The following is a 15,941-nucleotide window of genomic DNA, read 5'->3' as shown; positions in this document are numbered from 1 at the left end:
TCAATTTATTTTTCCAATCTAAACAAAAAAATGTTAAATACTTGGTTTCTGACATCAATATGAGTACAAAGGCAATACAGATACTAAAAAATATAAGGTTTAGGTAGGTGCAAAATCTAGGGCATTCAAGATATGCTCCTAAAATTTAATCTCAAGTGTTACTACACTGAAAGCTTTTTGAAAAGTGACCTAGCTACAAGTTTGAACAGGGTTGTTAGCCACAAGCCACAGGGTTGTTAGCCACAATTTCAAGGTCACTTCTTGTCTTTTTCCTTACTTTTAATGTATTTATAATGCTTATGTAGGCTTTGTGTGCAATAATAAAACAAATCAATAGCAAAGTAAACCAATAGCCAAATAGCAAAAATATTTTTAAAATGTAGAAAATATGTTTCTGCTTGACTTTACAAGCCACTCATAATTATATTTCATACCAAGATTAATTGAACCTGAGTAACATGTTTTTTTTTGTTTTGTTTTTTTACTTTAATGTAAAAAACAAGCTATAAGAGAAAACTCTTCCTCTTCTGCACCCTAGAAAGAGCAGGCCATCACTCCTAATTCTACACATCTGGTGACTGAAAAGTGCAAACTCCAGGTTAAAAACATTTACTGACATCTCTACATACAGTGAGACTACAGTCAAAAAGACCCTGCATGAATTCATTCAATCAATGAGGTGACTTAAAGCTTGTCTACATGCAAAAGAAAATGCCTGAACTTGTGTATACTGGACAGGAAGACACAGCAAGACTTGTTTTGGGGGGAAATATTTCCAGTTAAGGGAATGGACATTTAAAAAAAAATTTAAGACAAATAAATATTTAATTGGAATAAATAATCACACTGAAAAAATGGGAGATGATAGTAAATTATTGAATTTATAATGACCCTATCCAGCATCACACAAACGAGAATGGGTTTCCTTTTGTTCCCTTCTATTTCCACTTGAGATTTTTTTTGTTCTTGTTGGGTCAGGGAGGTTTTTTCATGGCCACCATAATATCTAGCTTGCTCATTAGGGATAAATTTTCGATTTCCATAAATGAAAAAAAAAACGAAAGCTGCTTTACAATGTCCACTGTTAAGTTCTAAATAAAATGTAAATAAATTGAATTTAATTAATCTAAAGAAGAAGAAGAAGAGGAAGAAGATGGTGACTTATAGTTGCAAGCACCAGTTAGGGGAGCAAGCAATATAATGCCAACAATATAAATACAACTGATCAAAACTTATTGTGCATCCTCAGGGCTAATGGGTAATTAAAAATTACACATAGAAATGTTAATTTGCAATAACAACACCAAGTGGCACTCTTCCAAATTGCCCATAGAAATGTTTTTCTGCAGTCTGCAGTAGTGCCATCAAGTGACGTCAGTGGTCTCAGGACCAAAAATTTCATGAAAAAAAAAAAAAATCCAAAGCATTATGGACAAACAGCACCTGTTTGGTGTCTTTGCCGCTATGTTTGTTTTTGTGTCTCAGACAAATGATTTGACAAATTAAAAGACAACATAAAAATTTTCATGTTACATTTAAAATTTGTACAAATTGGAAAAGTAGGAGAAGATGCAAAACGATTGATATGGACCTAGTCCAAGAAGGCATAATAAGAAAAATGGCAAATAACATGGGTTTCAGAGGAACATTTCTAAGAGCAGGAAAAATAAATGTCCAAAGCAGGACCAACAAGGACAGAGCTATCTGCATGTAAATATTGAACACTTGACCTGGTGCTGATGCCAGAAAGAGAGAAAATGGCAAACAACTAATGATGGTGATGATGATGATGATGATGATGAAGAATTAGAATGATATTAGTGTCCCATCAACTTGTTCTCCTAATAATTTTACTTCATATAGAGTGTTTCTCAAGTGCTTAACACATAAGACAGCACCCTTAGGGGAACTGCTTATAGTTACAGATGGGTGAGTGATAAACATGGAGTTTTATGAGGAGTCTGAGAGATTAAACTGAGGAGATTAAATGAGTTCATGTGGAAGTTAATATGATGTCTTAAAATCAAGCTGTGCAAAGACCATATAGAGACACTGATTGGTTCGAAGGAAGTTGAATTGTTAAAAAAATGTCAAGAATCAGGGTAAAAATTAGAGAAAAGAACATCAATAATCCTTCAAAAACCAAAGAAGGCCTGAAACAACTGATCAAAATGATCAAAGAAGAAAGAGAGAGTTTGGCCACACCCTAAAAAAATAAAAGACCAAAATTATGCCCAAGGAAATGTCAAAATAGCAGTTAACGATGGTGAGATTGAATGTGTAGAAGAATTCACTTTCCTAAAATCGCAGATTGATTAAGGTAGCAAAAACAGCATGTCAATAAAGCACCTAATCACCCTGGGTCACACAGCGATGAATCAAATATAGAAAAGCAACAATCAACATGGCAAACAAATGCAGATTATTATACCAATTGTGTTCCCCATGACTATCTATTATTGCAAATATTGGTCCATGAGAAAGCTAGACAGGAGAAAAATCATCACCTTCACGCTTGATAAAGAAGTCTCCTCCGCATTCCTGCGCCTGCAAAAGTTATGAAAAAGCAGTTACTGGAATTTATAACTACAGACAAATCAGAAAAAGTAAAATCATACCGCCCGTTCTCCCATCTTTTGGCTATGTCATGCAATCAAACTCACTGGAGAAAGCAATTATGCTTGGAATGAAAACCAGGCTGCCAAAGAGCACGATGGTTAGACACCATCAAAGCTGACACCAGTCATAGCATGAAACCAGAGAATCAAAGTCAGATTTGACTGAATGATAAAAAACGTTTAATTAGGAGTTTGGATTTTCCTGAGTCTTTTTCTTTCACAGCTCCAAACACTTGACAAACAAACCGAGAATGCGAAATATTTGGTTGCGTGATGAATCTATACCCACAGACTTCATAATCTTATGAAGACTGGGCATTAAATATTCAATCTGTGAGCTTTTAAGTGAGTGCAAAATCTAGGCCATTCAAGACATGCTTTTACTTTGTCAAATCCATTTGTCTTCTCAAGCATCCTCTCAAGTGTTTCTACACTTCAAGCTTCCTGAAGTTCAGTGACCTGTAGAAATATTGAAGGTCAACTCTCTTTTTTTTCCTGTGCCTTTTATTTGTTTATAGCGCTTATGTACACTTCAGAATTTAAATAAAGCAACAAATTAATTATAATAATTAATAAGAACATCTAAGAATATATAGAAATATATTCAACTGTAATAAACCATATTAAAAAATGTACTACTTTTACCTCACTTTATAAACCACTCAGGGGTAATGCTTTAAAATCAAGATCAGTTAAGCCTGTAAGTTAAAGATAAGATGACTATTTCTTTTTTATTTTGAATTCAAGGTTTTTCCAAGACAGTCCAAATACAACCGTGATAAATTTGCAATAAGCTACAAGGGAAAACTCTTGTTCATCTGCACCCTACAAAGAGTAGGCCATCACACCCAATTCCACTCATGTACTGAGTGTGAAATGCTTTAAAGAAGTGTCCACAAAACTCAAGGTTAACATCAAAGCATTTACAGATATCTCTGGCCAGAGTGAGTCAAAAGTCAGAAAGGCCTTGTTGAGTTTTTTTCTTTAGTGGAGGTTATAAAAAAGAACAAAATACATCAATGCAGCTCGTTTTCATTCAGAATGAAATTTTTAAATTTATACACAAGACATGAAGTCAAAGCAATCAAACTTTAGGATTTCTACAAGCCCAGAATCTCTCGCAGCGCCTGTGGATGCAGGTGTAAATCCTCTTTATTTAACACTGTGCCACAAAAAACCTCAAGAGCACAAACCAGGAACTGAACAACAGTGAGGTTGTCACTGTTGGGCCCCTGAGCAAGGCCCTTAACCCTGTCTGCTTCAGGGGTGCTGTAAAATGGCTGACCCTGCGCTCTGACCCCTGCCTACTAACAAGAAGCTGGGATATGTGGAGAATAAAGAATTTCACTGTGCAGTACTGTATGTGTAACGAATAAAGGCTGAACTGAACTGAACTTAAAATTTATAGTTCTACTTGATTAGTAGTACAAAATACTTTTCTCCAAATTTACTTAAGTACTTGCATTAAAAGTGGAAATGGCAACCCACTCCAGTATCCTTGCCAAGGAAACCAAGGTCACGAAGAGTCGGAGAATCGAAAAGTAAACAACAACAGTCAGTTGAAACACCGACATGCAATTATACAGAATAGTCACCAGGTGGCGATATAACCGCTTCAAATACTTCACACCGGTTATGTTACTTATACAGTAATAGTTATGTTACTTGTAGTAATGGAGTATAAAGTACTGTACATATATTTTTGTAGAATGTTGTGGAGTACAAGTAGGGAGTATTCACTAATAAAAATGCTCAAGTAAAGTACAGATACATTAAATGTGAACTTAAGTACAGTAATGAAGTACATTTACATGGTTAATCTCTATATTTAATTACAATAAATTATTTACATAATTTACCTTAAAATAAATAGTGTTTGTTGTTTTTTCCATTATTTTAACTGCACACTATCCAGACTCCCCCAGATGACGACATGTTCCCTTTTATGTCTGGTTCCACTCAAAGTTTCTTGTTCTTGTTTACCTCAGGGAGTTTTTCCTTGGAATCCTCATCACTGGCTTGCTCATTGGGGATAAACTTTAATTATATTTTTTTAATATCTGGACTAAAGATGGTTTGTGACAATGATTACAAAAATGGTAGGTTTATAAACATTATTTTATGTTGGCTTATCCAGGGAGCATTTTCACTGATTTTAAAATAAATAATAGTTTATTATTATTATTATTATTATTATTATTATTATTATTCCTTTTTTCTCAATCTCTGAAGTTCTTAACTAATAACATCAAGACCATTCACCCTTAGAGATTACCTACTTAGTTACAGATGGAGGACTGGTAAAACAAAAATTTTATGAAGAAGCCTTTTAATCTGTGAAGGAGAAGATTAGACCAAGGAGATTATACCAGTTTATGTGAAAGTTAATTTGAAAGTTTAAAGTGAAGACTGAAACATCCGCTCCCTATGGCAGGAAGCCTAGATATGGGAACCATAAATAAAAAATAAACCCATATGACCTCAAGCTATAGGGGTAATCAGTGCTATACAGATGTAGCAGTTATCTATGTAACACAGGTCTTGCATGTGTAGAGAAAGAAATTACATTAAGGACAGTATTATAGGTAACTACTGGAATAACTAGATAGGTAACTGAAGTAAGAATATAAAAGTGATGTAAAAATGAGATATGGGCAAAGTGTTTAGTATATGTGAGAACTCCATTTTAAATGAAAGGTGATGTGTACTGGATGTGAGGTCAGCAAAAAAAAAGCATTGAAAGGCCAGAGCCATGCAGCTGTTACTGCAGTGTGAGCCAAAACCGACGCAAAGAAAGAAGAGCATCATGCAGTGATTTTCTGTTTTGATTTGTTTTGTTTTGCTCTGAAGGTGTACCTGGTATTAAAATAATTTACAGAAGAGCTTAAACAGAAGTGTTTGGATATCTAAAAACAAAATTTTGCCAGAATATCTAAGTTGAAGATGAAAGGTTCTTAAAGAGAATTATCACTGGTGGAAAGACATGGATTCATCACTGCAAGTCTGAGTGTAAACAGCAGCAACATCCTTAATCACCAACCAAAAAAAAGTTTACCAAAGTCAACCATCACCTGGAAAATTTATGCTTATAATTTTTGTGGATTTTCAAGGGCCATTTTTGGAACATTATCAGGAGAAATGTTCAATAATCAATAGTGCTCCTTAGAGTAAGATGCTTACTGAAAAGAGCTGAAACCTAAACTTTGGATTAAATGCAGCAGACTGCTTTCCTAAGGCGATGTGATATTGCATGACAATGCACATTTGCACTTTGTAGACAATGTTAGAGCATCCTCCCTACAGTCTTGATATTGGTCCACTGGTCTCCTGAAAAGTATTTTAGGGTGAGCCATGAATGCACCGCTTTCCTAACTTCTACATCAGAAGTGAATCTTTGTCCTTGAAACAAGACAAAGATTCACTTCTGATGAAGCAGTGAAGACAGCGGTGCATTCATGGCTCACAGCTCAGCCTAAATGAAAACTTGTTGACAGATGAACAAAGTATATTAAAAAGCATTTTTTAACCACTTTCGCAAATAAATAAATAAATAAATAACAGTATGCATTCAATGCTTTATATAATTTATTCAAGTTAATAAAGATGTGGAGGCAGGGTTGCTCATACAGATCCACATGTCATTTGCATCACAGTAAACTACAGTAATACAACAATGGAGAACAATACAGGTAAAAAAAAAAAAAAAAGCATGTACTGCAAACTTTAATGTAGCTAGAGCAAAGCCCTAAGAAACACCTTAAGTAAAGGGAACAGAGAAGCGTGTTGTGTTTGTTAAATGGAATGAAATGTTTCCTGCAGCTTTGAAAAAAGATCTGAGATTAGATAGGAGTTCAAATCCCAGTAATACCAAATGCTGCAAGGCATGTATGTCATGTGAGACAGTATCAAAAGCAGTGCTCAAATCAATGATGAGTTAAATACTAAGCTTCCCTTTATCTGCAGACAGAAAAATTGTTATTTACAACTCTCACTAGGTCAGCCCTGGTTCTCCATATAGACCAGCATAGGTAATTGCTGTGTTTATACAAACTTTGTGAGGCATGATGTACTTGGATCTATATGATGAGCTCACTTTACTACAAATTGGATATTTTATCTTTTTTTAACAGTTAGTTAGCTCACTTGGATTCAGGCCTGAAGTTTTAAAATAAAGGCAAAATGACAAGCTTAAAATGACAGGTGGTACTATAAATAGTTTACTACTACAGAGCAAAGTATGATGACTATAGGTGTTCCTTTCAAAGACATGCCATGACAGGAACACCTTACTAGTATGATATTTTCTATGTACTGTAACTTATAGGGGAAAATAGCAAAGGTAAAATTATATTTTTAGAATGGGGGGATTGAATAGAGAAGGGAAGGAGCATGAGGAAGGAAAATATTTCTTTAGATTTATTTAAAGTGCAAAAATGAGTCATGCAGTTTGTCAGTGCGTGTGACAGCAGGTCCAGTGATGTGGATTTGTTTGTTAATATTGAAAAGATTTTTTTAGCCAACAAAAGCACATTGAAGAAAAAAAAATAAGCGCAACTTTCAGCATCACCTACAACAAAATACTTAAATAGATTGTTACCTATGGACAATACATGTTGTGAAGTCATGAATAAAAGAACAAAAGCCTAAGCTTTAAAGCAACCTTCTGTTGAAAGTTCAACCCAATGTTCAGAGGCGTTCATGGTCCATATTTTAAGAGTAAACTGAAGAGAAGCATGTTAAGTGTCAAAAGCTATATATACTCAGCAAAAAAAGCGTCCTCTGACTTTCAACTGTTTTACTTTCAGTAAACTTGATGTGTAAATATTTGTATGAACACCAAAAGAGTTTCAATTTATTGCCCTAGCCACATCAGCAGTCCTCATGCCTCCCTGCAGCATGACTAATGCACGTTCACGCGGATGAGCGGGGACCCTGGGCATCTTTCTTCGGGTGTTTTTCACAGTCGGTAGACAAGTCTCTTTAGTGTCCTGCGTTTTTAGAACTGTGACCTTAAATGCCTACTTTCTGTAAGCTCAAATCAAATTTTTCAAATTCAAATTTTATTTGTCACATACACAGTCATACACAGTACGAAATGTAGTGAAATGCTTACACGACCGCCAGTGACCTTAAAAAGAGAATTAAAACTTATAAGTAATAAATATCAATATAAGAAATATGATAAAAAATTTAAATAAAAATTTAACTAGAAAAAATAGAAACTGAAAATAAAAATATATTGTATACATAGAACTATAATTTTGTGCAAGTATGTATAGAAAAAGTGACTTTGTGCAATGGTTATTAAAGTGACTTTGTGTAATGGTCCAGAATGTAAATGTGAACATTTAGTGTAGATGTGATGTGCGTGGAGTTGTCCATAGTGTCCATGGATGTATAGAGATTGATTGATTGATTTTGAGAACTGTGAAAATATTGTGTTAGTTTTGCCTAGTGGTGTGGTTGAGAGACCTTATCGCCTGCGGGAAGAAGCTCCTCCTCAGTCTCTCTGTGTTGGCCCTCAGGGAGCGGAATCGCTTCCCAGACCGCAACAGAGTAAACAGTCCATTGTTGGGATGTCTGAGGTCCTTCACAACCTTCCTGGCCTTGGTCCAGCACCGCTTGGTGTAGATTGAGTGCAGGTCAGGGAGCTCGATGCGGATGATGCGCTCAGCTGATCGCACCACCCTCTGTAGAGCTCGTCTGTCCTGCATGGTGCTGTTCCCGAACCAGGTCGTGATGTTTCCCGTCAGGATGCTCTCTATGGTGCAGGAGTAGAAATTCCTGAGCACCTTGGAGGGCAGTCTAAAGTCTCTCAAGCGTCTGAGGTGGTACAGACGCTGCCGGGCCTTTTTTACCACGGTGTTGATGTGACAGGATCATGTCAGGTCCTGCGTGATGTGAACACCGAGGTATCTGAAGCTGTCCACTCTCTCCACTGGGCTCCTGTTGATGATGGGGGTCTGGTAGTTCCTCTCCTGTTTTGTACTGAAGTCCACTATCAGCTCCTTTGTCTTGCTGACGTTCAGGAGGAGATTGTTTCTCTGGCACCAGTTCTCCAGATTTCCAACCTCCTCCAGGTAGGCCGTCTCATCGTTGTTGGTGATCAGGCCCACCACGACAGTGTCGTCAGCAAACTTGATGACGGTGGTGGAGTTGGTAGTGGCCACGCAGTCAGAGCTGTAAAGGTCTTAACGACCATTCCACAGGTGCATGTTAATTAATGATTATGGTTAATTGAACATGCATGGAAAACATTGTTTAAACCCTTTACAATGAAGATCTGTAAAGTTATTTGGATTTTTACAACATAATTGTTGGAATACAAAGTCTTGGAAAAGAGACGCTTCTTTTTTTGCTGAGTATAGTTCTGTTTGCCAAAAAAAAAGTTAATAAATGAAAACTGCTATGGCACTGTACCTTGTATATGGCTTGAAAAAATGGTGAACTGCCTTGTATAGTTAGTAAACTGTTGAAATTATTATAATACATCACAATGCAATTAACAACTCTGAAACTTTGGCATAGTGTTTTAGAATTTTCAGAGGTACACAGATTAGCAATTATTAGCAGTGTAATGGTTTAACCTGGCTGTATCATATTTTATAGGTAAACAGGTACACACTGTACTCAAAAACTTGTGCTACAATTAAACATAAGTAGTAACAGTAGTAATAATAGTAGTATTAGTATTGTTTATTGCTGTATTATTATTATTGTTATTATTATTCACTTATTTTCTATAGCACTTATCCTGTATCCTGTACAGGGTTGTGGGAGACCTGGAGTCTATCCCAGCAAACTCAGGGCGGAAGGTGGGATGCACCCTGGATGAGGTGCGAGTACCGGACACAGGCAAGACAACGTTTACACATTCTCCAAAAAGTTTGGATAATGCCAATTAGCCTAATCTGCATGTCTTCGGACTGTGGGATGAAATGCGGGTACTCGGAGGAAACCCACCTCACAACCTTTCGAACCCTGGAGGTACGAGGCCACCATGCTAACCACTACACCACCATGCTGCTATTATTATTATTATTATTATTATTATGAAATTATTATTATTATTATTATTATGAAATTATTATTATTATTAGGGTTACAGCTGATGAAAAATACATCATCAGAATTACATACAGGCAAGATGTGGCTACAGGAGCACTAGTGCCACCTGCTGATAGTGTCTACTGATAACCTATTCATTTAAAATTTGTTTAAAATGTTTTTTTAGGGGTTTACTTGCAGCCCTACCCGCTAAACTGGCTCGATAGCATCTTCAACTGAATAGTCTTTAGTCCCTGAAAAGTCCTTAACCCAATTAATCAGGTCTCATCTATTTCCCATCACGTGCATTTTGATTAGCAATTAGCAATCCCTCTCTTCACCTAATGATGATCTTCTTGTTCTTTTTAGGCGTTTGGTCTGCTTTTGAGATAGGCCTCCCAACCGTAAAAGTAAAGATTCTGAACAGTTTAAAAAGAAATACCAACACGGCAAATACACTACTATTATACAGTTATATTAAGAATAATAATATTTATTACTATTAATTTCTACTTATATTAAAAATTTAAAAAAGCAACCCAAATTTTTTTATTTTATTTATTGCAACAATATAAAATTCAAAGAATGTGGAATTAAAATACGTTTAGTATATACACAAAACGATTACTTGTATTGTGGTGAGCCAGTTCGCAATCTTCTATCATGAAATTACACTAAATTTACACAAGCGTATCTTAATCCTATTTTCTTTTTATGTTATTATGACAATTTCTTCAAATGGGCCGTTTTTGACGGTATGAGTAAAAGTTAATAGTATTTTTATGTACTTTGCCGTATTGGCATTTCACGTCACACTGTGGTTTTACAGTTTAGAGACACATCTCAAACGCAGACTTAACTCCTTTATAGGAGCATCTTGTAGGACATAAACGAATGGACTCTGTAGAAGACTAGTTATTTAAACGGAACTGTTTGAAAAGCGACCGTTTCCCGACGTCGCCACGCAACGTTACGCATGACGCGGCCTTGCTATATATTGCTACGTGTTGACGTCAGCGGTCTCTTCCCTGCCTATGCCCTGGTGAGGTAGGCAGTGTAAAATTTGTGTCAGCTTCTCCACACAGCGAATCCAACAACATCCGTCAAAATGGTGAGTATATGTGTTATTCATCAGACATTTATATTGTCAGCGATCTATATTACAACCTTGTTTGGCGATTTAAACGCTCACAAATTTTGTAGATGTATATTTTTGAGTTACCGGGCTGCCATTTAGTGCGTTAGCAAGACAAAATGGCAGCCCTATTGTGTTTCGGTGTTGGGCCTTACTGTGTCGGAGAGGGCTCAATTTGTAACAGGATAGCTTTTGTTAAAAGTGTAGTAATGAGTTTAATAAATAGGAGATCTTTGTCACGTTTTGTTTTGTATTAGCTATGGCGCATAGCGCCTGGTTTCTACACAGCAGGGCTCGTGTTTCCAGGCGTTGGCCACCGGCTAAGTGATAAACCTGTTAGTTTCCTCGCTAATCTTTTTTTTTTTTTTTTTTTTTACGGGCGCAAAAATGTTGCACATTGATCGTCCGTCCACTATTGTTGAATCATGTAGGATTTAATCCGAGACTAATGGTATTGCGTTAATATCTGATGTGTTCGATGTTTATAACGGTTAGCCGGCCCGCTCTGTGTATGGCGCTCACAGTTACACGTGGCCTGTTACCGGCTGATGTGGCGCAGAGAATCCGGCTTTTCCCAACGTAACAGATCCTAAATGTGTGGTTGGAGGTTTCGTAATCGGATTAAGACGTTCTGATCTCACCTATAACGTTTACTTTATTTCGTAATTAAAGGGTTTGGTTTTTATATGCGTGTTTTGGCATTTGCCGGTTATGACTCATCGGCATGTTTCCGGGTTTTGCCCTTCTGTCTCGCATGGACTTTCTACCTTGTGGACTGTCACGTTTCCAATTGCGTCACAGAGGCTTTGTCATGCCTCCTTTTTTTCCCCCACTTGCATTGCTTGCGTTATAAATATGTGGAAGTGTTAAAGGTGTTTTTTCTCTCCCTAAATTATAGAGATTTTATGAGTTAAGGTCACGTCATGGGTTTTGTCTTTGTCCTATCAGGTGAACTTCACCGTAGACCAGATCCGTGCCATCATGGACAAAAAGTCCAACATCCGTAACATGTCTGTGATTGCGCACGTGGACCATGGAAAATCCACTTTGACTGACTCGCTGGTGTCTAAGGCTGGTATCATCGCTTCAGCCCGTGCAGGAGAAACCCGTTTTACGGACACAAGAAAGGATGAGCAGGAGCGTTGCATCACCATCAAATCCACGTGAGTTGCATTGCCATCAAATCACCCCCCACACACACACCTTTTTTCCTGCAATTTTCTGTGTCGAGGGTTACTCTTCAAGTTCATGATTTCCTTTATTTTACAGTGCCATCTCCCTGTTCTATGAGCTCACTGATAACGACTTGGCCTTCATCAAGCAGTGCAAGGATGGAACTGGTTTTCTGATCAACCTGATTGACTCCCCTGGGCACGTCGACTTTTCTTCAGAGGTGACTGCTGCCTTGCGTGTCACTGATGGAGCCCTGGTGGTGGTTGACTGCGTGTCTGGTAAGTTGGCTGGAGATTCATGCAGCAGAATGCACCAGTTTTATATAATATGGCACAAAGCCCAAACCTGATCTCGTCCCCCCCCCCCCAGGTGTGTGTGTGCAGACTGAGACTGTGCTGAGACAGGCTATTGGTGAGCGGATTAAGCCTGTGCTGATGATGAACAAGATGGACCGTGCTCTGCTGGAGTTGCAGCTGGACCCAGAGGAGCTGTATCAGACTTTCCAGCGTATTGTGGAGAATGTGAACGTAATCATTTCCACTTATGGAGAGGATGAGAACGGACCAATGGGTAACATCATGGTGAGAATTGCATCCCTCTTCCTCCCTGATTATTTTTTGTGTGTGTTAAATGTAATCATGTTAAACAAATTTCACTCAGTGCAGTATTCTTAATCTCCTTTGGCAGGTGAGTTTGGTAATAATATTGCCCTTTCCCTTTAGATTGATCCAGTTGTTGGGACTGTTGGATTTGGGTCCGGACTACACGGTTGGGCCTTCACCCTTAAGCAGTTTGCTGAGATGTATGTGATGAAGTTTGCTGCCAAGGGTGATGCCCAACTTGGACCAGTAGAGCGCTGTAAGAAAGTGGAGGACATGATGAAGAAACTCTGGGGTGACAGGTAAGGCTTAGAGCCTGGTATTAAAAGGTGGTGCATTCTATTGGTGATACATATTCTGTAACACATTTTGTCTTTTTGTTTAGGTATTTTGACCCTGCAACTGGAAAATTCAGCAAGTCTGCTACTAGTCCCGATGGCAAGAAACTCCCAAGAACTTTTGCTCAGCTCATCCTGGACCCCATCTTCAAAGTAAGCAGAAATAACGTTGCTTTTATGGCTGTTTCTGTAGATTTGTTTTTGTTAGCTTCAGTGCGTGATGATGTAAATATTCTTCACTTTGACCTGACTGTCTCGTGATGAAAGATTTAAGTCTGATATTTGTTGTTGCACAGAAATCATTAACACCTGCACAAGATTTCATGCTTTCAATTTTCAGTCCTTCATTGTAGCTTAATTTTGTTACAGGTTTTCGATGCCATCATGAACTTCAAGAAGGATGAGACTGCTAAGCTGATTGAGAAGTTGGACATCAAGCTGGACACTGAGGACAAGGAGAAGGAAGGCAAGCCTCTTCTGAAGGCTGTTATGCGTCGCTGGCTGCCTGCTGGAGAAGCCCTGCTTCAGATGATTACCATCCACCTGCCTTCCCCTGTAACTGCTCAGAAATACCGTTGTGAGCTGCTGTACGAAGGACCTGGAGATGATGAAGCTGCTATGGGTAGGTTAGGCTTGGTTTGGCCTGGAACATTATATGACATGTATTTAGCATTACTTTTTTTTTTTTTTTTTTTTTTTGTGTGTTGGTACTTAACTCGTATTTGTTCTAAAGGTATTAAGAACTGCGACCCCAAAGCTCCCCTTATGATGTACATCTCTAAGATGGTGCCCACTACCGACAAGGGTCGTTTCTATGCCTTTGGGCGTGTCTTCTCTGGCTGTGTATCCACTGGCCTGAAGGTGCGCATTATGGGACCAAATTACACCCCTGGAAAGAGGGAGGACCTTTACCTCAAACCCATTCAGAGGTTGGTTGGTTGTCATGCCTTGTGTTGTATGATTTTGTTTTTGAGGAATGTGTAGAGTCCAGAGCGGATTTTTTTTTTTTTTTTTTGACATAAAAATTCTGACATCTGTTCTATTAGGACCATTTTGATGATGGGCCGTTATGTTGAGCCTATTGAGGATGTGCCCTGTGGTAACATCGTCGGTCTGGTTGGTGTGGACCAGTTTTTGGTGAAGACCGGGACCATTACCACCTTTGAACAGGCCCATAACATGCGTGTGATGAAGTTCAGTGTCAGCCCTGTGGTGAGAGTGGCTGTGGAGGCCAAGAACCCCGCCGACCTGCCTAAGCTGGTAGAGGGTCTGAAACGTCTAGCCAAGTCTGATCCTATGGTACAGTGTATCATTGAGGAATCTGGAGAACACATCATTGCTGGTGCTGGTGAGCTGCATCTTGAGATCTGCCTGAAGGATCTGGAAGAGGACCATGCCTGCATTCCACTGAAGGTACTGCCGTGTTAATTGTAAAATTTTATTTTTAAGTGCATCTTTTATTCTAAATTGTATCTAACTTGTGTCCAATAGAAATCCGACCCAGTTGTATCCTACAGAGAGACCGTGTCTGATGAGTCCAAGATAATGTGCCTGTCCAAGTCCCCCAACAAGCATAACCGTCTGTTCATGAAGGCCCGTCCCTTGGCTGAAGGTCTGCCTGAGGATATTGATAAGGGTGACGTCACAGCTAGGCAGGAGATTAAGGCACGTGCCCGTTATCTGGCTGAGAAGTACGAGTGGGAGGTGACTGAGGCCCGTAAGATCTGGTGCTTCGGCCCTGATGGAACTGGCCCCAACATGCTTGTGGATGTAACCAAAGGAGTCCAGTACCTTAATGAGATCAAGGACAGTGTGGTGGCTGGCTTCCAGTGGGCCACCAAGGAGGTGAGCTTTTCTCAATTTTTCAACTGAACCTCATAAGGGTGTTGATCGTGTTATTCATCCAAAGTATTCCTCTTTCTTGTATTCCAGGGTGTGCTTTGTGAGGAGAACATGCGTGGTATTCGCTTTGATGTCCATGATGTTACACTTCATGCCGATGCCATTCACCGTGGTGGTGGTCAGATCATTCCCACAGCTCGCAGAGTGCTTTATGCCTGCCAGTTGACAGCCGAGCCCAGGCTCCTTGAGCCTGTTTACCTGGTGGAGATCCAGGTGAGAAGGCTAGCAATTATGCTTATGTAGACCAGTGTATAATAAGATCAGGGCCATTTTAAATTGGATAAATTTGTTTTGGTGTATAATACAAACACTGACAATTTGTTCCACCCACAGTGTCCTGAGGCTGTTGTTGGTGGCATTTATGGTGTCCTGAATAGGAAGAGAGGCCTGGTGTTTGAAGAGTCCCAAGTCATGGGAACACCCATGTTTGTGGTTAAGGCTTACCTGCCAGTCAACGAATCTTTTGGTAAGTGAAGTCCTTTTTATGTTTTAACTCTTCGTTTTAGATTTAATTAATGTTTAATGTAATTTTTTTTTTTTTTTCCCCTGAAGGTTTTACTGCCGACCTTCGTTCCAACACCTCTGGCCAGGCCTTCCCACAGTGCGTGTTCGATCACTGGCAGATTCTTCCTGGAGATCCCATGGATGGTGCCAGCAAGCCTGCTCAGGTCGTAGCTGAAACCCGCAAGCGCAAGGGTCTCAAGGAAGGAATTCCAGCTCTAGATAACTACTTGGACAAATTGTAAAGCTCCTGTCCCATTGATCTCTCCCCTGCCTCCCTTTGCCTTCTCCCTGAGGGACTGGACTGTACAGAACATCAAGAGCACTATTGCTTGCCAAAAACACATGATCGATAACATTAAACATTAATAAAGAAAAGTAAAAATTGTATTGTGTGGACATTTTATGGTTATTCACCACTTATGGTATGACTTGCATATGGGCTACAGTGGTATTAAATACATCAACTCCTGTATCTTGCCTTTTCTTGATTTTTTTTTTTTTTTTTTTTTGTATGCAAGCATGAAACAGTTATAGGTTAAACTACTTTTGCTTAAGCAGCATGATGGTTCAACACAGCATTGTGTTTGTGGTGCTTTGGGGCATGAGAGTAGGAGAGTATGTGCAT

The 15,941-nt window shown here is 38.7% G+C and overlaps 1 protein-coding gene and 1 non-coding gene across 2 annotated transcripts; both read left to right on the top strand.

Annotated features, from left to right (window-relative positions):
* Window positions 1-10,677: 10,677 nt before the first annotated feature.
* LOC128542890 (elongation factor 2) lies at window positions 10,678-15,788 on the top strand. Its single transcript, XM_053513049.1, has 13 exons — window positions 10,678-10,776; window positions 11,749-11,963; window positions 12,070-12,251; window positions 12,343-12,554; window positions 12,696-12,874; window positions 12,958-13,063; window positions 13,280-13,532; window positions 13,644-13,839; window positions 13,957-14,323; window positions 14,402-14,755; window positions 14,843-15,025; window positions 15,146-15,278; window positions 15,365-15,788. The coding sequence occupies exons 1-13, from the start codon at window positions 10,774-10,776 to the stop codon at window positions 15,556-15,558; spliced, it is 2,577 nt and encodes an 858-aa protein (XP_053369024.1). The 5' UTR covers window positions 10,678-10,773; the 3' UTR covers window positions 15,559-15,788.
* LOC128543528 (small nucleolar RNA SNORD37) lies at window positions 13,124-13,191 on the top strand. The gene has a single exon (XR_008365750.1). It is a non-coding gene; the product is annotated as a small nucleolar RNA SNORD37 (small nucleolar RNA).
* Window positions 15,789-15,941: the final 153 nt, after the last annotated feature.

The sequence above is a fragment of the Clarias gariepinus genome, chromosome 15 (genome assembly GCF_024256425.1).
Source record: "Clarias gariepinus isolate MV-2021 ecotype Netherlands chromosome 15, CGAR_prim_01v2, whole genome shotgun sequence".
NCBI classification, from domain to species: Eukaryota; Metazoa; Chordata; class Actinopteri; order Siluriformes; family Clariidae; genus Clarias; species Clarias gariepinus.
The sequence above is the reverse complement of the archived record's forward strand: the minus strand, read 5'-3'. Positions and strand labels throughout refer to the sequence as shown.